The 22,283-nt window shown below is 44.3% G+C and overlaps 1 protein-coding gene across 13 annotated transcripts in view; it reads left to right on the top strand.

Annotated features, from left to right (window-relative positions):
* Positions 1-22,283, top strand: part of PAX2 (paired box 2) — an 83,736-nt gene that overhangs the window by 37,857 nt on the left and 23,596 nt on the right. For all 13 annotated transcript variants that reach the window (XM_085582472.1, XM_021547997.3, XM_031505242.3 and 10 more), the window contains 2 exons: positions 20,116-20,291; positions 22,096-22,222. In XM_085582472.1, the coding sequence (XP_085438598.1) occupies positions 20,116-20,291; positions 22,096-22,222 (303 nt within the window). The remainder of the gene's footprint in view (positions 1-20,115; positions 20,292-22,095; positions 22,223-22,283) is intronic.

The following is a 22,283-nucleotide window of genomic DNA, read 5'->3' as shown; positions in this document are numbered from 1 at the left end:
TGTCATTGGAAATTGGATTGGGGCCCCAGAGGAAGATCCATTTCCCAGCTAGATGGCAGTAGGGCCCAGCTAAGAAAAAAGTGCAGCAATGGAAGTCAATGCCTCAAAGTCAAAAAATGTCAGGAATTAGAGACAAGTATTGCAAACCTTTCCAGCATTTGCCATCATTACATATACAGGAAACACTGACATTTCAAACTGAATGACATGTTTCTCTAATGGTTGTGCAGATCTCCTGGCAGTTATTTGGGGGTTTTGTGAATCCCTGTTCTCATACAGTCCAGTGTGGTGATCACCATCTCTCAACATGGTGCTTCCATATCTCATTAGAAATTAAGCTCTTCAATCCGGCTTTAGCTACTATTCAGGCTATACCTGGAAAGATCATCCCACTTTAGATGCAGCTACACAGTCACTTCCAGCCTCAGAACCTGAGCTTTCTTTGGAACAGTACAATTAAACACAGAAACAACAGAGCAGCCATCTAAGACTGTGACACTTCACAACGATTTATTGACAGTAAGAACTATTCTTTGTGTCTGTCCTTAATTCATTCCAGATTTGATTTAGGCAAGTGACACTATGCAGCTCCTTGTTGTTGGCCAAGTGCCCACATATCCCTCTAGGAATCAAAAAGGTACCAACCAGACAATCCTGCAGATGTTGCTTGTCTTTAGCTCTCAGAGTTTTAGGTGGCAGTTACATGACATGATTGCAACTGCCTTAGATAAAAGCCTTAATCCTACCATCCCAGATATCTGCTGCGGGGACACATTGTGCTCCTGACCCAGAGAAGGCTCATATGGGACTACCATCTAGTTGCTGAACATCTCTAACTATGAGTTGAGTTATCTGGGCTCACACTGGCCTTCAGAAATTCTGAAAAATATCTCTGTTTGTGGGCCTGACTCCTAAGGTTAGAAGGGTCCAAAGGGAAATTTTGCAAAGCCAGTGACCTGCACTCATTCCTGGGCAGTCTCCTCTGTTGCTGTGAACATTCTGATTGTTTTTAGTTGAGATGGGGAGTAGGAAAAGTTTGTCAAGAGATATAATGTGAATATTCTTTCATATTCATGCTGGATGCATACACCTTCTCAGTATTTCCCAGAGCTTCTGAACACTTTTTTGCAGTTTCTTTCTTAATGGCTGGTTTTATTCTCACACTGAAAAACCCTTGTGAGCTTTGCACATCTACTTTTCAAGCATTTAGGGAGTGGTTCTTCCCTAAAGGAGGCAGAAGAAGCAGCACTGCTCTTTCTTTCCGCTCTGTTGGACCAGCTCTGCTGCAAGGATTCCTCTGTGAGGAATGCAGTTCAGCAGAAAGGGGAAGTACAAAGCTGTTCCTGAATCACCAGTTCTGAAAACCTTGTTAGCAACCTCTGTGATGGCTGGGGGGAACAGGGTGGGAGAAAGACAGGGAAGCTTCTATGTGAGCACACCCCCTCCCCCAGGTCCTCCTTGCTGCAGCTGGTGCCTACATTAGACAGTAGCACAGATGATTAGGAAGAGGAGAGATAATTATGTGTCAAGATGATGTAGCAGAACTCCCGAGCTGGACAGAAGGAGCCAGACGGATGCATGAGGTAGGCCCAGAGATGGACGCTGACAGCCAGGTGTGTTAACAGGGAGTTAGAGGGAAGAGTGGGAATCCCAACCTACCAGATAGACCAAGTTGCAAGTGCAAGGGTGGCCTGGGCTATGTATGCTAGAGAGAGAGCTAGCTGGGCAGCAGCTCTGAGTGTCTACTAGTCACAACAAGGAACTGTCTGGCCATGAGTCTTTCCTCAAAACTCAATATATCATCCTCAGGTGAATACCAAGAACAGATGATCAGGATTTGCCTTGTAAAGACCAAATTACAGTTTTGTTTCAGTTTATAACCAGGGATTGCAAAACTTCTGACTTCGATAGAGTTGGTCTCCTGCAATTTTGAAAATAATTTGACTAAAAAAGTTCACCATCATTTGTGTAGCACATTGTGTGCCATTTCTTGTGCTCTGTGGGCATTGGCAATGGAGCTGTAACTTCCATCTGACCTTACACCCAACATCTTCCAAAGGCAGAGGTCACCCTGCAGCATGTAATGACTTTCTCAGGACTAGTGAGGGTCTTACACTATCAAGTTGCATCAGAAAACATGAATTCCTGGCTCTTCATGGTTTGAGCGTTGTAGTGCTCTGTGATGGCAGGCCAACCAGGTTCAGCAGGGTCATTGTCAGACTAAGATGCAGTAATATAATGTCCAGAAGGACAAAGGGGAAAAATATACAACTATTTCTGCTTTTTCATAACCCCTTAATTGACAGCTAAAAGAATGAGAACTGAAGTAACTCAGAGGCACTAACAAAAACTTAGTATCTTTCATATTGTAGTCTTGAGCACTGTACAAGGAGAAGAAAAGGAGAAATGCAGAGAAAGCAAAAGACAGATAAATAGATAGGAAGATAAACAGATGGATATAGATAAATAATTAGATAACAGGAAAAGAGTATATCTAGCTGCTGCCAGCATACCACAGCATCTTCAGCTAGGTGAAACTTCAGCAATTTTAAAAAACCATTCTTATGAGACACAGTCCTTTCTTTCTATAATGGGCTGCAAACAGACTTCCTATCTAAACCTAAATTCTAATTTGGGATTCAACTTCCAGTGAGGTTGGTGCTGTGACATTCTCAGCATTATTAATCTTGGTCCTTGACAGTATCTGTAGCATTTGACAGCATTACTGGTAATAATATCTGCAGTGCTGACAATGGCAGAGATAATATCCCCCAGTATTATCGGCATTAGCAGGGATCATATCTGCAGCCTGTTATTGGTGGGAGCAGACGTAATGTGTCCAGTATTATTAGTATCAGTAGTAATAAAACCCAAAGGCTTGTTAGTGTGATCAGTGCTAATATCAGCACTAGGTTTGTGGGAGAGGAGAGGACGGAGTGATTGCTACTGTAAATGGCAATAATACTCAGGCTGTTTCCAGTAAAGGAATCCCCAGCAGAGATGGGGGAGCAAACCTGAGAAGGCAGAAGTCTCTCCTTCCCATTCTTCACTTGTCATTTTGATGATTAGAGTGAGTTACATTGATGCCTAGTAATGCAGGGCTGTGTCAGTGCAGGGGAACAATGAGGAGTCACCAAGATTTCTACAGATCTGATGGTGTTTTCCAAGAAGAATTAGGTGTATCAGTGCAGATGGTTCACCATACTCTTCAAATGGGATTGGGCTATGCTGAACAGGGTGCTACCCACTATCTGTAGGAGCATCTGTGCTGTTAATACTGGAGCTATAGGATAGGCCTGCCATTCTCTTTGGTTATGCTCATATAATTTTCTGACTGTTATTGCCACAACACCCTCTGCTGAAAATCAGTGCATTTGTTGCAGGTGGTTTTCTCTTTCTCACTCCAAATGGGAGGACTCTGAGTGCAGAGCAGGGTCTTGAAACTACTTAGTTTGGGACTTTTTCTACTTTGCTGTGATCTCATTTTTGTACTGGGAAATTAAAAATGTCTCCTTCTGGTGGAGTGTGAAGCAGGGATATCTGTGACAGTCCCAGTGCTGAAAGTTGTTTTTTAAAATACTGCCCCAGGACATAGACTGTTTTAAAGACTTGAGTTCAAAATTTTCTTCAAGTGGAAAGTAACACAGAGCAGAGAGCTGTGTAATGTGTTTTTGAGCAGATATACAGCAGCTGAGTATGCCACTGCAAATATGATCCCATTTGTGTTGTTCAGAGTGGCAGGGATAATAGAGTTTGAGAGACGTAGCTATGACATTTCAGATGACTGTGTCACTGTCAGTGGCACACAGTGTTTGCAGGCAGTTTGGTTGTGGTTATCCTGTTGTAGCTATCACTATGGGTTGTGGGTTTGTGACACTAATGATGAGATTAACTGTATCACTACTTGCTCTGCTGCCCCATTACACTCAAGGCCATTACACTTTCCACAGGAGCTGCTGTGAATTGTTTCTTGTGGTATGTTTGCATCGTGACATGCAGTAAGGTTGTTTCAACATGGTAATTGTTGGTTCACTGGTGCAGTTTCTACTGTGATGTCACTGCAATTCATAGAGTTGTACTGCAGCTGATATAACGTGTTGGTTGGAAACAGACTGGCTATGACAGTCAATACAGCTATGTCACTGCAGCACCATATTCAGAATGGTGTGTTTTCATGAAGTGTGATATTAGTGTTCCAGAGCATACTGGGGTAGTTTCAGAACATACAGTGTGCTTATGCTGTCATCTGCAGTATGGTGATGCTTTGCTTATGCTGGACTTGTACCAGAGCAGAGGTCTAACCCAGAACTGTCCTTTGGGGAAATGCATTCATTCATTTTTCTATGCTGGCTGCATATGTTTGCTACGAATATAAGTGAATCATTCCACTTGACTGTGTCATGGCCTGATGTATGTTCATCTCTGGGCTTATTAGGTATATGTCTGTTCTCCTCAAACCCTAATAACTGTTGAAAACAACAGGGTGTGTTTGGATGTCCTCCTGCAGGTGATGGAACAGCACTAATGTCTGTGGCAAGCCTGCAGTGTTTCACAGTGTGATTTTTTGTCACCACAGCTGACTTGTTTGTGTTATTCTATATGACTGCTTTATTGCAGGTCAGCAATAGTCTTAATGACACTGGAGACACATGCAGTTATATTGCCTCAGGTGCTAACCCCATGTTCCAACCAGCACACAGAGTTGTGGGGTGTACACACAGCAGTTTATGGATGTGCAGATGGGCTGAGCAGATTCTGGAGTCTTTCACACTCTCACAATGTCTTTCTCCTACTTTCTCTGGGACTGTTTTATGCAGCACAGCTGAGTTTCCAGTGGCAGGCAGCTTGCAGCAGTGGTGTATCTCTGCAAACAGGAGCAGTCACAGGGAACCAGGGTCACTGTGTTTATACACACAAGTCTAGGCAACACTCCCTGCCATTCTAGATGAAAATATAAATTGAAGCGGGAGTTTATTCTAAGTAATCACCACTTCTCCCTCCTGAAGGTCTTTGGCTAGCGAGACCCCTGGAAGGACATAAGAAAAGCACCTGCTACTCATCCTGCACCTCTATAAATAAACTGCAGGAGGATGTCAGAAAAGGGATAGTATGTATAGGAAAACAGAGGAGGGGGAAACTGGATGAAGCAGAAGACAATGAATAAGCAGCATAGCAGTGATAGAAATGTGGGCTGCTGCACCAGGAATCTGGAGGTCAGTCTGTAAGCAGGAAAAACAGGATATGTGTTTTTCTGTGAGCATGTCTGCACACATGCTGAGGGTTTGGGGAATATGCATTGCTCGGGAGGAATTCAGGTAAGGGAGAGTTAACAGCTTGCATCACAGAAAGCAGTTTGGACAGAATGCCCTGCTTCCTAAGCTTATGGTGCTGCTTAGTTTGGCAGGGACTGGTATTCTCTGAAGACAAGCTGGTCTGGCTTCAGTTGTACTTGTGTGCATCTCTGATTGTGTATTTGTGTCTCAAATCAGGAACAAATCCTGCATGTCTGTTTGTTTTTTGTATTTCTGTGTTAGGATCACTGGTCTCTACTTATCTGTGCTTATGTACTGGGGTGAGTGGCAGGTTGGACCTGTATTTTTGTGCATGCCTGTGGAGACCTAGAAAATGTGTATGTTAAACTGTGTATAATATTGCCTAGTAGGAGGATGGATACTGTGGATCATATGGATGTTTGGGCATGAAGGCTCAGTATTAGTGCTATGTATTTTTATGAATGCGAGGTATTTGTATTCACATTTTGAGCATATATGTGAATGTTGTATATTTGTATGTATATTCTGAGTGTATATGTTGTTATATACTTGGAGTATAAATCTATCTTTGTGATTGCTGGATATGAATATGTAGCCTGCTAGTGCTGTGCACTTCTGTATATAGTTTGTACAGATGTGTATTTGCATTGAGGTTATATATTTGTGTGTATGTTATATATATATATATATTTATATATACACATATTGGTTATTCTTGCCTGTATAAAGGCTGTTTATTTATGTAAATATTTTGTATTTGTTTACATTATTTTATTCTGTACATGTTTAAGGAAATTACTTTGAGTTACAGGTTTTCATTTAGTTAGTGTACATATACTTTTGTAAGTTGTTTATTCAGAAATTACATTTAATTGACATGCACCTACATTAGTACCTCTGTGTGTCTCAGTTTGCATTCTTGTGTCTTTAATGTTAATTTGCTATGTTTTGTGGGTGCTACTTATGCATAGAGCTTTTCTTTGCATTTATTTGTGGGAGTACCATGAGTGTGTGCTTTTCTGACTGTTTATGGGTATTTAGTTTGTGGTTAAATCTTTTTCCACTTTTTGACTCATTCTTGGGAGTAGTTGCTGAAGCTCACATGTCAACAGGAGTCAGGCAGCTACCACTCCTCCCAGTGTCTCTGCCTCCTCCATGGTTCTACCTGTGCAAAGGCTGCTCCTCAGTTTCACTAGATCCTGCTTCTCTGGATCTTCTTGTTCACTTTAGATGAGTTTTACATTGGGTCTGCCTGCAGTCATGGTGGTGACTGTTACATGTTTTCATGGATGTTAAGAGTATGGGAGTCAGAGGGAGCATGGTGTCTGAATCCATGAGGGTCCAGGTTAATGCATAGTGGATGACAGAATCAACTGCAAAAGGAATCAGAAATTGCTGGCAATGTGCAGGCAAATGGTATTTTAGAGGGTTGTTGGTATAAGAGTGAATGAGGATGCCATGACCAGTGAGAGATGACACTGGTTTGGGGTCAAGTGACATGGCAATGAGACATAAGGGCAATACTACCGGGGAATCAAGGTGACATGGCACTGAGACAAAACATGGGTCACGGTGACATGCCAATGACCCAGGCTGATCTGTCAGAACAAGGGAGAGCTGGAATCTGTCCATCAGCTGAATAAGGCAAGGGAAAACTGGAGGAGAAGGGTGAAGAAGATCAAAGGCAAATCAACAGACCTGTACCTGGGCTGTAGGACCCAGATCACCAGCAGTTTGGGACATGCAGTGTCTCCATGGGATCAGTTTTGTCCTGGTGTGAAGGGCCAGGGCAGCCTGTTAGCAGTGGCTGTTTGCTCACTCTGATGGAGAGCAGGGATAACACAGTGATGACATCAGGTGGTGGCCATATCCTGTGAAGGTAGCCATGGACCATGTGGACTGTGTGGGCAGGGGCATTATTCCCAGTTGCTGGAAAAACAAAGAACCTAACAGGCAGTAAAACAAAAACAAAGGAGACTTGGAAGCACCTGACAGCCCTAATTCATCACAGCCCAAGATTTTTTTCCCCCCTCATGTTCCCATTATATTTGTTTGTAAAAGTGGAAATCAATTTTGAAGGTAATTTTCTGGAAAGAATGGAAGGGAGGTGGGAGGGCCGGATAAGGCAGAGATGGCAAGAGGAAAAAAAAAAATTTAGGCCAGGCACAGCCCAGGGGCAGCTCTTGGCAAGGTGAAAGAAAATTGCATATTCAATCTCCATCCATGAATCTCCCTTGCTGCTGCCCGCCTCCTGCTCGAAAACAATGAAGGCTTTCTCCCCTACGCTGCACAACGCCTGAGTATCAGCGCTCACTTTAACTTCAGGGTCATTAATTCACCTGATTATTGCAGGAGAGGAGAGGGTTGCAGAGGCATCCATTCTAAAGAGCCCTCCCTTAGCTCATCCTTTGATTAGTTCAGGGTGGGGGGAGTTGAGATAATGTGTTGTCTTGGACACAGTTTAAAATGGGAGGGGTTGAAGAGGGGGTGGAAGGAGGTAGAGGTAGAGAGGGAAAGATGTGGCCCAGCTTGTTGTGGAAGGGAGGGTTGGAAAGCAGTCATTCTTGCATCCCTCTGCTGTGGTGTTACTGCAAATTAAAAGTAGCATGTTCCACTTCGTAGCTATCTTTCAGGGAGGGGAGGGGCATGGGTATATGTCGGCATGGGGATGGGGGGGATCTTATCATTGCTTCCTCAGCAGCCCAGCGTAGTGTCACCCTGTGAGGTGACATTTGAATTTACAATTCCGCAGAGAAAAGCCATTAATTCACAAATTAACATTTCTCCCTCTCTCTCTCTCTAGCTCTTTCTCTCTCTCTCTCTCTCTCTATCTCACATGGATGTGCAAGCAATTGAAAAGACAAAGGAAATAGCCTTAAGGAAGAGACTTTACTGCTACTCTGTCTGTGCAGAGATTGCTACTACTGCTTCTAGATAGATAAACCAATTACCTGAGCTGCTCTGCTCATGGCAGCCTGCTATTACCTCCCTTTGTAGAGCTGATTCCATTGCTGGATTACACTGTGTGTATCTCATTAATGTAAACCAGCATGATACTGGGCACTATTTCTGACCCTTCTTGCCATAGCCCCTTGCTGCAGTGGAAGAGGGAACTGGGAGAGGAGTTGAAGGCAGGTGACAGTAGGCACAATGTACTTCCTAGAGCAAGCTACACAGAGCTCGTTAGAAGACCTTTGCTAAGCTTAGAGGAGATGGGGACTTCTCTTCTGAGAAGCAAGTTGCATGACATTAACCCTGATCTCTTCCATGTCTCGGTGAGCACTGAGGGTGCTGTGCAAGAGGCACAGTGTATGGGCATCAGGTATGGGCAGTCCCTTGCATTCTCAGCCCTACACAGAGTTTTCAACAGGTGTAGAAATGTGTGTGGCAAGCAGACACAGAGGTCTGAGTATAAAAGCTGCGTATCCATAGCTGTTGCACAGGAGTGACTGCACCAGGAGCTGACTGACTCACAGAGGTACACAACAGAGCCCAGAATAAGAAGCAAGAGTAAGCACTTCAGTTTACAGATTGAGAGGGCCAGATTTCTCTGTAGGGCAGTTCCAACAAAAGCAGGTAAAGAATGCCTGTGGAGATGTTCTCAGCTGAGAAAAACACTAGACATTACTTCTACACAGCCCTGTTGTCTTCTAAATCCCTCTTGTTGCTCTTTCCTGCCACAGTCTTTCTCACATACTTACTTCTGCTATCACTGCTGCTGTGGCTGCTTGGATGGCACTTGTACAATATAGACACACACACACATGTAGGCACTCAGCCACACATCTGTGACACTGGCAGCCTGGCTATGCAAACTCATACATCTGCAGACATGGCTTTCCTCACCTGCTCTGGTGAGCTCTCTTCAGTGGCTCCAAGACTACCTGCTGTGGGGCACACTGGCAGTCAGCTTTCTGAGCACCTTCTGGCACTCTCTTGCAGACTGCCTTGTAGGAACATGCTGACTATCCTGCCTTTTAGCCTGGTCACACAGCTACGTGTGTTTGGGAAGAAAATGTCCAAGCAGTGTTGTTTAAATATAAAGACTTGCACATACTAATGTTCAGTTATCCAGGTAAAATAAAAATTGATCAGAGTGGCTGTTTCTAGAAACCTAGTCTCCACATGCTCATTGGTTGGAGCATGTGCCTTTCTTCAGCATTGCCTTGGGTCCTTAAATCTTCCTACAAACTTATCCTTTCAACAAGAGCATCTGCCTCTCTGACATTCCCTGTGCCCCACACCGTGCACAGCACATGGCTGGGGAGCATCATCCCGCAGCTGGTGCTGGAAGACGGATCACGATCAGCGGAGGAATCGGCAGGCACTGCCAGTAATTCAAACCATCCTGACCGTTCAGTGAACCTGAACCTGCTGACCTTGACAGCACTAGACAGAAGCGGCCTCAGGAATCCCAACCTTTAGAGAGGCATTGGCTGGAGGATGGCTCCTGCTCTCTTCCTTTCTTTCTTTCTCTTCGTGATCACATCCAGCAGCCAAGGGGGCCCAAGAGTCAATCCCCAGTGCATCAATTAGCTCCTAATTTGGCTATCTCTGCACTCCCAAGTCTACATCAGTAACGTTAAGCATCGCTTGCTGTTCATAGATGTAAATAATTCCTATAGAGCAGTGTCTTCTTGTGCTAAAAGAAAACACTAAGCACCTTGTTCTCAGTCAGGCCCACAGAAACCTCTGCTTCCAAAAATGGGAGCTGCTGCTCCTGCTGTTTGGAAGGAAAGCAGAAACCCTTTACTTTCCTGAGTGATAGTATCAGATCCTCTAGCCTTGTTTCACTGGGTCCTGGGGGAACAACAAGATCCCACCAAGCGATTAACCCGTGAGAATCTTGACTGGATAGATGAGGGGCAAGGAGGTAATTTGATTGGAGGGGAGAAAGAAAGAAAGAAAAAACTGTGTTTAATTTTGTCACCAGACCTTGCATTAAAGAAATACAGTTTGTGAACGTTTTATGATGCTTTCAGGAGTTTCAGGACTCCGGGTATCTAAGTAGCTGCCAAGCAAGACCTGATAAAACAGCATTTTGTGTTGGCCTGCAGAGGCTAAACTAATCTCTAGGATATTGCATATGAAGGACAACTCTGTTAGTAGTAGCTGGCTGGAAAGAAGCAGTTACAGATACATATTTGTATCTATCTATTAACACACACCGGATATGTACTGTCTTCTGTCTGTCTCTATCCATAACTCTTTGAAGGTGATTTTTTCAAGAATCAATCAGATAAAATAAAGGATGCTTTAAATAGGTGTCAAATGCAATTAATGCCAATCTTAAGGCCCTTTAAAATGTCAGACTTTTGTTAAGGGGCCTAAAAATAATGCCTAGATCCACATTTTCCTTTCACTTTTCCTTCATTCATCCAAACATCTGGCTGCTTACATCCCAAGAGGATCAAGGTACAAAGGCCTCTTCCCACAGAGGTCAACAGCTACACGAAACACATATGAGTACAGTGCCAGAATAGGAACCAGGTCATGGATATCACAGTTTCCTTTTGGATGTGCATCAGGTCAGGATTTCTTTCTCTCTTTGGTCCTGCCTATTTTTTTTGGTCAGAGGAGCTATTATGCTTTTAAGCTAGGGGATCTGCATTGGAACAGATTTTTAGACATCTGATTAAACCTTAATGAGGTGATTATTATTATGAAATGTTCATCAAACCTTGAGTGCCTTCTACACCTTTCTTAAATCTCTAGAAAAGGCTGTTATAAAGGACAGGTATACTTCCATGCCTGGTTTCCCAAATTACCTGGTGTTCTTTTGCTTTGGCTTTTGGCATCTAGTCTGAGAAGAGGTATGCCTTGAACAGAAGGGTTGACCTTCCAAGAAGATCAAAACTGTTCTAGAGTTTGGGACAACTTTATTAAATCCTAGCAAACAAAAAACAATACTCCACTAGCTAATCCTCAAATATACTCATGGGTCTTTTCTGCAGACACCTCACTTGTTTGTGAAACTGATTGTTGCCCATGGCTGGGCCCTCTTTTGTTTGGAGTCTACCTCTTACAATTTGCAACATATCTGCAATATACATTTTATAGAGGTCACATCAGTATAGGTTCCTTCATGAACCTATAATGGCCTTCATGTGACCTTATGCACAAAGATGACAAATTATTCTACTAAATGGTTTACAGTTATTATAGGAACAAAGATTCAAAAAAATATTTTGCATGGTGATATTTCAAGCAAATTGCTGCCTATTGCAAGCCTGTAACTCTTTTATTGCATGGCATTTCATAATTATCCATCTTGTATCATATGTTGTCTATTAACCTTCCCATTCTTAAGATCTCATTTTCTACTAAAATGTGGCTGACTCTCAGGTGGACCATGGCAGATGTTGAACAATACAGAGCATCAACTGTGAAATTTTGCTGTGCCATGTCCAAATGAAACCACAGGAGAATTAAGATATGCTGTGGGTAATCACTCAGGCTGGATTTTGTTCAGGACAGCCAGGTTAATGTCTGCACTCTTGCAAAAAATGCCATGGGAATTTTAATGACTCTGAGTGATTGGAGCCTTTGTTTTATGGCACGTCAAAAATGGCAGCTCTAAAAACACTCTGCTTGAATACTGGTTTAGTGCTGACTCAGAAGAGCTTCCAATAACATGATCCACAAGTATCTGGCTCAGGGGCAGCAGACTCCTTTGACTGATGAGATTAAGGTAAAAGTGTACATGAGGGGAAAATAGGTGGAAAGAAAGGAAGGGAAAGTGTAGAGCAAGGGAAACAGAAGGAAATTAAGAGGCATATTTGTGGGGGACCAAGCCAATGGAACCAAGCAAAGAGGAATTCGTATTTCTAGACTGTGCATTAAGGTGTCCATTGTCTGACCCAGATCTGCTGAGTCTATATGCTGGTGTTCTCTCAGTGCTCTCCACTAGAACCTCAAGGATTCCCACAAACTGGGAGGTGAAACTAGATGGTGACAGTCCAGCTCTGGGCTCCCTGCTTTGTGTCTAGCAATCCTGATAGCAGTGTTGATTTCCATGTCAGGCAAAGCACTGCTTGAGGAAAAAAAAAAACCCTCCAAGTGTGGCGGTGTCAGCGCTCGCTGTTGTTCGACAGTGTAAAATTAAATTAATAAAGCCCCCAACACAGGAAAACATAACAGGAAATTAATGGCCTTTACTGTCGCTCTGATGCAGTCATTTGCAACCCTGCTTTCCGCACCAAAGACTTCATAAATGCAAGCAGTTTCTCTAAACAAGCATAGTTAGGGCTGCATGCGATGTAATTTTTTGTGTTGCTTCTGTCCTTTGGAGCTAACAAAAGCCACCCCTTTTTATATGGTCACCAAGGGGGGTCCTGCCAAGAAGTAGCTCCCCAGCAAACACGCTTAGGAAGATGAGAGAAGAGAGTTAAGTCATGCCAGTGATGCTAAGAGCATCACCTTCTCTGGCAGAGGGAAAGCATATCTTCTGGAGCCCTGCTGCCCTGCAGCAGCAGCTATACCCAAGGATGCTGCACTAAAGGCAATGTTGTGGACACCACAACAGTTATCAGGATAACCTTCTGATAACTTTTAGGATGTAAATAAGTATAAGCACTGAATATAAGAGACTTACAGATTTACACTGACCAGAGGATCTGGCTCACTGGGTGAGAGTGCCAATTGCTACTCTGTCAATGTAAACAAAGCCAGTGTACTGGATCCTAGAGGCAGCTGCATTTCTATTTGTCTAACAGACAAACCTAATAGCACTAGTAAGAGATACTGGATCTAGGAAACTACTACCTAGGCTAAACCCCTTACCTGCACACCCACACATGCTGTAGTACATGTTGTACACACATCTGAGACAGCTGCTTGCATCCCAACACCTGGAAAGACTTTTGCTGGCATTTTCAGTAAGGCTGGATGCGCTGATTTTTACTATCCAACACAGACTTAGTTTCCCGGATGCTCTTGTCCAAATTTGCAATCATACACTTAGATGTAGTAGTAAATACATATGATTTTCATATGCATATACACACTCACTTCCTTAAATGCATTTTGCATGCTCCATGATAATCCAAGACACATCTGAGCACACACTTCATTACACATTTGCACACACAATTCATTACATTTACATTCTCACTGAGAACTGCCATTTCTCATGAAAGCCCTGCTCCATCTAGGGTACTCAGTCATACAACCCCTGTGTTAAAAGCACTGCTGTCAGGCACCAGCACACATCTCACTCTTCCTCAGTCAGGCACACTCATTTCCCTGCATGAGCAGCCTTCCTCACTCACCAGTTCCTCATGTGAGCTATACCCTAATTTCAAAACATAAAATCTGTTTCTGAGCCTTTCTGCTTTAAGCCTGAGCATGTAAGAAATAAATACCCACAGTCTATGTGTTGCTGACACACTTAAACTACAGAGACACATGGACTAGCACAGTACTATCAATTAGCATACTGAAATTCAGGTTTGTGGATTCCCTTGAGGCAAATGGACACGGGAATCTGAACAACTGTGGAGTTCATGAAGGGTGATGGTCTTCCTTGAGGTGATAATCCTCCAGTATTTATGTCCCACTATCTCTATTTCTGCAAGATACTGTACATAACCTGAACTTGTACTATATCTTCTTTCACCATCGCAGCATAGATCCCTGGTAACGTTCCTTCTCTATGCATTCCTGAACCTTGCCAGCCCCTTCCATGCTCCATCATCTCTATTCTGCACTCACTTAGCATCCTTCCCATCTGAATTTGAGGTTCATCTTTCTCCTCACCAGTTATCACAACTAAAGCACTCAGAATTTTTGCAACACTACTACATGCTAAAACACAGAACTGACCCATCTAGAGATGAACTCTTCTTTCACACTGTCTAAAAGACCACAAGATTTCTCCTGGAAGAAAATGTAAACCAAAATTTACAGTCTTCCTTTTCCAAATCTCTAACTAGTAGGACAAGAAAGTTACATAGGCAAAAAGATCACCAAATTAGGACTGCCAGTCCTTGTGCTTATCCTTACTGGGGGGAGTACATTATTAACTGAATAATTACTGAGGATGCACACAATGTCTCTAGAAAACATTGTGACAACTAGACTGGATCAGCTTGTGTGGATCAGGAAATGAGTATCAGACAATCCTGGCCATCTGCAAATGTGTGGCCCACTACCTCAGGACAAGGTCCTTGTCCTCGGTCTCTCTCTTGGCTGGGGGTCAGTTCAGACACAGATGCAGGAGGTCTGCTATTCCCAGCAGGAGCTTGAGACCAGGGTTTGAAGGCCAGCTCTGCTAGTGCTGGGGTCCTTCGTGTTGCACTGAGTGCAGCAGGAGGGTCTGCACAGGGCTGGCTGCCGTGAATGACAAGCACTGGCTATCGATCGTGTTCTGAACCCGGCCCAGCCGATAGAAGGTAATTAATGACTCCATTTGCCTCAGCACCGAGGAGAACAATTGAGTTTGAAACTGCAACAACTGGCAGTGTGGGGAAAAGCCCCCCGGGATGGACAGAAGAGCTGTCTGACAGGCCCAGCTGCATGGGGACACGGGAACACATCAGAGGGGGAAAAAGAGAAGAGAAACCAGAAAAAGGGAAAGAGCAGTCTTAACACAAAAGTGTGATCTGGGAAGGGGCAGCACATGTATCCACAAATGCTCAGGGAGGGGGAGAAGGCTGCTCTGAGTTGAGCACCCCAGCAGGGGTGGTGCAGGCAGGCTGCAAGAGAGGACAGGGTCGTCTTGCTGGTGCAGAGGGACAGCATTGCAGCAGCCAGCTCAGCATCACTGCATCAGACAGTTGTGCTTCCCTCAGAGCCTTTGACAATTAGATGGGTTCTGCTGTGTCACCTGGCTGGCAGTTCTCATGCCAGTCACAATCGCTTTTATTATTACTGTGATTTTTATTGGTAGAGCTGCAAGGGCCCAGCTGAGATCAGGGCCCCATGACACTGCAGGCAGATATGTCATAGGGATGGTAACAGCCCCTTCCCTAAAAGAGAGCAGTATCTCCATGTTTGTGTGGTAGCTACACAGCTTCCTAGATGTTTCTGTGCCATAAAGATGTCCCTATGTCGCAATACTTCTGAGTTATTTGTTGAGATGGTTCTGTCCCACTCTGAACAAGAGCTCTGTCTGTCAGTTGTAGCCAGAGAAGTAATGAATTATGCTACTTTGTGCTACTAGTACATTTTGGTGTCTTTGTGGCTTCCAGACCTGAGAATGTCTCTTTGTTTTGGAATTATTTAATGGACATATTCCCTGTGTCAGATGTAGTTAAGTTTGCTCTGTTGTTCTTTGGCACAGCATTTCCTTGTTATCTGTCAGAATACTTCTGTGACACCCGTGGAGCATTTCTATGTCTTGTGTTGAGAGTTTGCTCTGAACATTCACTGTGTGTACTCCCTGTCCCTCAGAGGAGAGATATTTCCTGTCACATATGCAAGGCCTGACCACACTGACAGCAATGTGTGCCTTTGTGAGGGACACAGTGATTGAGACCATGGTTTGCCTCTCAAGCTGTTTGTTAAGATTCTTATGATTTAAAAGAGAGGTTTCCCTTGCCAATAAAAGGGAACTGGGAAAGGTATTGATACTGCTTCCTATTGGGTACAGTTACCACAGTTACCCAGGTGTCATCCTCAGACATCCTGCAGCTGAAGTTTTCCTTTACCTCTTTGAACAGGACTCCTTCCAATATCTCCTTTCTTGGAAAATACCTATTCCTTAAGCTTTTACTCCTAGCACTGCTCTTCATCAGCTGAAGTGACTGTTGCCCACCACAGTGCCATTCCTCCTGGGATCTGCTGATCTTTCCCAATTCAAATTTTCCCTGTAAGCCCTTTCTTCACTAGTACCCACAGCCCTCTGCTGAACTCCATCTCTTATCCAAAGTCCTCTCTGGTTCTTTTCTGCCACCTTTGCTCATACCCACATGGCTGTCAGCTCTCATACTTTGTGTATTACACTATTTGAAGCTTCTCCTGATAGTCCAGCTTACAAAGTCATATGCTTAGATGAGAATTGTAACTTGGATCTAAAACCAGATATAAGTGTCTGGTCCTTGCAGTTTCAGGGAAAAAATGAAAACAAATCCTCTGTAGGTTTTGACACCAGAAGACAAACTCAGGAGACTTGCAATCATTTGGTTTTGAAGAAAATAAAATGATCAGTGACTGTGAATGTCTCAACTTTAGCAACACAAGACATACAGATCTGTCTTTCAGGATCACCTCTGTGGAACTTTCTCTGCTTCATAAGTAAAATATATGCACACAATTCATATAATTGCTCTGTGAAGTTTGAGATTCATGCATTCCACCATTATTAAGCCAAATACTACTGCAAGCTGTTTAGACAAGATCTGCCTCAAGGTACCCTACAGGCCTCTGTCAAAAGTTTCTTTGCTTTCACAGATTTTAAAGCCTAGGCTAGGGCAGAGTAGCCCATCCCCCTCCTTCCTCCCTCTCCCCTCCAGGAATTTCCACCTAAACTAAAGCACTATCTTTCTCCTTACAACTTTTGCATCCCTCTCTATCCATTTTCTTGCTTTGATCATTCTTATTTCTTATTTAACCCCATTCTTTACTCTTCTCTTTCCTTCATCCTTATCTTTTATTTCCCACAGTCTGTACAGATTCTCTCTCATCAGCTGGTCCTGGGTTTCCCAAATACACATACACGCTTATGTGTGCACATGCACACGCACACACTGACATAAATAAATAAATAAATAGAAAGGTCAGTGAGCAGAGCAGCAATAACCCCTAAAACAGTACTATCAGAGGGACATGATTGATCAATTGAATTCCATAGCGGCTCAAAAATGTGGGATTAAGTAGTGTATTATACGCACAATGAGTTGAGGCATGATGTTCATTTCAAGTTCATTTCGCCAGCCCTCTGCCACCAGATCAGGCAATCAATAGGGGCAGCAGATATCATATATCACCTCTCTCCGTGCTAGGCAGAGAGCACCATAATCTCCCGCAAATTTAGAGTGACAGATTTGTCAAGATCTGAAGGGCCTCTGAATAAATGAAGGAAAAGAGACTCTTACAGCGACTCAGGAAAGCTGTGATTTCAGCTTCTTCACACAAAGGCATGGCCTGTGAACATGCAGGAGACACATGTGCACAGGGCTCTGAAGGCAGACAGAATTGCAAATACCTGTGCACAAATCTGTGTAACCACTCAGGGCCATTCACTAAGGGTAAAATCTAGTTTAATGACAAGCAGTAAAAGTTTTACTGTACATCAGTTCACTAACACCAAACACAATGCAGAGTTTAAGGCTGCCATCCTTGAAAATCAGGTATAGCCAAAACCAGCAGCTACAGACAAATGCCTGGTCAGGTATGTACTGTGATGCAGAATCTAAAGAATAACAGAATAATTATCTACTGCAAAAATACCCATGTGTATTAGCATCATGGTGTGTATGATCACACACATTGACTGACACATGGAAAAATCCCCAAACAGCTTCAGAGACTGCAGACAGGTTGAAGCTGATACAGAAACTTTTTTTTTTTTTTTGAGTCTGGACCCAGGATTTCTGTGCTAGCTTTATGTGGGAAAGACCAGAGTTCTAGTCCTCCTGAAATTCAATACCTGCAAAAACAGCCCAGTCCATCTAAAACATGAAAACTGTACTGACCCACACAGTGTGCAGTCCACCAAGCCTGATCCTTGCTTTGTTTTCTTAGTCAAATCTGTCAAGAACTCCAGATTTCAGGAAATTAATAACTTTCTCTTGGGCAAATAAGCCTGGGGAAAAAACTCCAGTAAACAGCCTTGCTCTGGCTTGGGGTGGTAAAGAAAGAGAGAAAAGGCTGCTTGAGGGAAGGCTGCTGGCAGGGACAAATCAATATGTAATATTTTCTATGGTCTTGTGAGTGGTACTGTACTACGCTACTGTATATAATGTACTATTGATTATATCATATCGTATAATCACCTATAAACGGATATATCTCATAGCCAGAAGGCAGCAGGCTTAGTCATAACTCTGGGCCACCAGTTGGGCATTAACTGTGCCAGGAAAATACCATCTTGGCACTGAGCTAAAGCATTTGTGAGATAAAAGAGGAAGCAGCAGAATGGTATTGTTCTGGATGCTGCACAGTGAATGTCACTCCAGGCTCCTGGGAGCTTCATGTGTCCATGAGCACCTCATGATTGCATGGAGGAAGGAAAAGGTCTATACAAAACCCTTGACCAATTTCTTGAGACAGCAGGTTTCTGAGATTCACAGACTGGAGGCCATCAAGAAAGGTTTAAGTATGAGGCATATTAGTGAAAAACCAGAAAGATAATTACAGCACAAGAGGGAGAACCTGATCTTAGGTTAGTCAGGTGATAAGGCAGCCAGACTTGTGTCTGATGAAGCACAGTAAGTAAGGATTCAGCATGGAGAGTGTGGAGGTATATCAGTATGGATAAAGGAGGGGATTATTACCAGGCACACCAAAGTTAGGCTGAGATGTGACAGCAGAAAGATACTCAGCACATTTGGAGGAGATTATAATGAGAAGACTTGCCTCAGATGAGATGAGGGATTATGACAGAGGAAGATTCACTTCAGCTGGGACAGGAGGTTATAACAGACATACTCACCTTGGATATGACAGATGCTAATAACAGGAAACTCACTTGAGATAAAAAGGGGTTATAACAGAGAAAAATGCACCTCATTTGAGTTGGGGGACAACAGAGGGAAAAAACAAACCAAACTAAACCCAAACCCAGATAGGTGATCAGATGGTTTATCACAGGAAAAAAAAAAAATCATGTTGTATGGGGCAGGGCATTTATAATAGGCTCACAGCAGAGGGAATGAATGGGCTGTAAGAGACATGGGATGGCACAACAGAAAGAGAGACACCCTGGAGCATGGCAGGAGGCGCTTCTATGAGACTGGACTGCAGTAGGGAGGGCTGCTGTAGGGACAGAGATGCACTTCTAGGGAAGCTTCTACCAGAAGGCAGCTATATTCTTAGCAAGAACCAAGTAATACCAGGAAGACTGAATCCCACTGAGCAGGTGGGAATTTTGTAATTCCCACCTAGGTTTTGTAATACAATAATTCATTTTGGACAAGAAGGGAGATGGGCAGAGACAAAGATTCATCTCATTTTGGAGGGAGTTTTATAACAGAGATATGGGTCACAATAAATCACAAGCTACACATAGGTGAATGGGACAGAAACCAACATATCTTGGATGGGACAACTGCCCCACAGAGATTTGTCTCTGGTGAATCATGAAGTCAGAAACCAGATTTCCCTGTTATCTAAGGAGGATGAAAGGCTCATCTAGGATATGATCAGATGAAATTATAAGAGTGGTAGCTGCTCATAGGACTGCGGAGCTACAACAGAGACTGGCTCCCCTCCAAACTGTAAGAGAGCCTTTTCCCCATTGCAGGCTCCCTCAGTCCTCTCCAGTACAGCCCATCCTCAGCACTCTTGTTTCTCTGTGAACTGCCTCTCCAGTGGTCTTCTAGCGATGCTAATCGCTGTGCTTTGCTCCCATTTTATGCTCAGCAGTGGAGATTTGGCAATTTTTAACACTGAAAATCAGCGGAACCGAAACTCATCTCTGAGCTAAGCGCCATTCTCCACAGACTCACTCATCCTGGGCAGGAGAATCCCACAGAACCCACTGGAACAGCCTGGCAACTCCATCAGAGAGGAAGGGACTCCTCTTGGACCCCTGCAGCCTCCTCTTCCCTCAGGAGTGGCACAACTACCTGGGTGGAGGCACAGAGTGTCCCTCTTTCCTGCTCTGTCCTTGTCCTGCATCTGTTACCAGTCCAAGGCAGGGTGGTGCTAACTCCCTGTTTTCTCTGTCTGTGCCCTGCAGATATATCCGAGGGCTCAGTTCCCAATGGAGATTCCCAGAGCAGCGTGGACAGTTTGCGGAAGCACCTTCGTGGCGACACTTTCACCCAGCAGCAGCTGGAAGCTTTAGATCGAGTTTTTGAGCGTCCTTCTTACCCTGACGTCTTTCAAACATCAGAGCACATCAAATCTGAGCAGGTGAGGGCCTGGCCTGGCAATGGGAACCTGCAGGCACTGAGTGGATGATGGCAGGGAGATTCCCGCACCAAAGTCCCTCTCCCCCTCTCCATCCCTTGTACTGACACTGACCCATTATTGCACATACCTTTTACAGCCCTGTCTAGTTGTATCACTGTGTTTATACACAAGCTTCATCTCCTCTGGTAAACTTGCCATATACATGCACACTGTACTCTCCCTACGCTCCCTTCTCCCTCTGCACACAGACCTGTCTGTACCTTGCCATGAGCATGCCTACCCCTCCATCCATGTTCACTGGCAGACAGCACTGCATAGAAACTCCTGCACCCTGAGATCACACCGGTGACCAACAAGCCATAGGGTTGGGTTTTAATGGATTATTTTCCTTCATGGCCCAAAGCTGAGACTTGACTTCTATCTCCAACATAGTTTTCCACACTTCTGCAGCTCTGCCTACCTTTTCTTTACTCCCCCGCTCTCCCAGCCTTTTATCCCAAAAGCTGTTTGTCTTAATAAAATGAAAATCAAAAGTCTTTTTAAACCGCCCCAAGCCATAAACCAACAAAGGAAGAGAAGGAGAGGCTGGCTGTGGACTCCCTTCATCCCAGAGTCCCTGGGTTTATTACAATGAATAACCTTTATTTACTTTCATTAGACTATTAAGCACCAGCACAGTCATTTTTCCCCCTGAAACTCTGAGCAGGGCCCATAAAGCAAATCCAAAGCCTAATTGAGTTCATTTTAATTTCTCTCCGATCACAGCGAATTACTCTGGTGATAAATCAGGGGGCAGGCTCACCCCCAGTAGAAGGCCTAATTTGCAGCTAATTACAAAACTGATTTCTACAGGAAGATCAATACAAGAAGGAATTGGAAATGACTAGGCAGTCCTAGCCAAGCAGGGACAGGGGTGGGGAGGGGGCAGCATGCATAGAACCTGCTGGAGGAGGGGAAGATGTGGGGAGGGGGCTGGGGAAGTGCATGGAAAAAAACAGAGGAGAAAGAGCAGAAAATCAGTTTTAATTTAACGTAATATTAATCAGAGCAACTTTTCCTGCTGTTTTGTAGCCTTCCTGGTTTCTCCAGCTCCCGCGTCTGGTCTGGAGGCTGCCACAATAAAAAGGCAATTACCAGAGCCTTTCGGACAGGACACCCTTTCAGATTCAATGGCTCTCCCCCTCCCACCCTTCTGTTAGCCATGTGGCTCCCCCCTCCCCAATTTCATACCCCAATGCACAGAGTGACAGAGGCAGGGGATGAGACTTCTTTGTTTTTAAAATGCTAGGACAGAGGTAACAGTGGAGGGGAGACAGGCGACCCAGGCAGAGACCCTGGTGACAGCGGGCCAACTCTGGCTGCTTCGTACAGCCTGTCCTAGTCATGTCATTGTAGTCCTATGCCCCAGCTGTCCTTGTCACCAGGGTAAACACCTTCCATCTCCACTCAGCCAAGAGGAGGGGATGTGGATTTCCCCTTTCTTTTCCTGTGGGCTGGCACAGATAGCCATCCCCATCCCCACAGCAATGAATGAGGGCTCAGCCATACCACAGATAACAGGCCAGATCCCTCACCTCTCTTCCCCTTCACAGCATCAAGCAGGCAGGTGGGACAGTTTATCCTTAAACACCCCCTCCTCATCCCCCTCAACCCTCTTGTCACTTTATCTTCTCCATTTCCTCCTCCTCCTCCTCTTCCATCTGTGCAAGGGTTTGCATCTCTCCTCTTCCTCCCCCCCATCTGTACACCCTTCCCTTTCTCCCATCGCATCAATAGCGAGCTGTCTTTCTCCTCTCTTCCCCAGGGCAATGAGTACTCCCTCCCAGCTCTGACCCCTGGTCTCGATGAAGTCAAATCAAGTCTATCCACCTCTGCTAACCCAGACCTGGGGACAAATGTGTCAGGACCCCAGACGTACCCTGTGGTGACCGGTAAGCTGCCTGACCAAACAGCAGAACCAAGCTTTTTATTTATTTCCCTCATCACCATTAG

Source organism: Lonchura striata, chromosome 6, assembly GCF_050655825.1.
Source record: "Lonchura striata isolate lonStrDom1 chromosome 6, ASM5065582v1, whole genome shotgun sequence".
In the NCBI taxonomy this organism is placed as follows: domain Eukaryota; kingdom Metazoa; phylum Chordata; class Aves; order Passeriformes; family Estrildidae; genus Lonchura; species Lonchura striata.
Note: the sequence above shows the minus strand (reverse complement) of the source record. Positions and strands in the feature narration are given on the sequence as shown.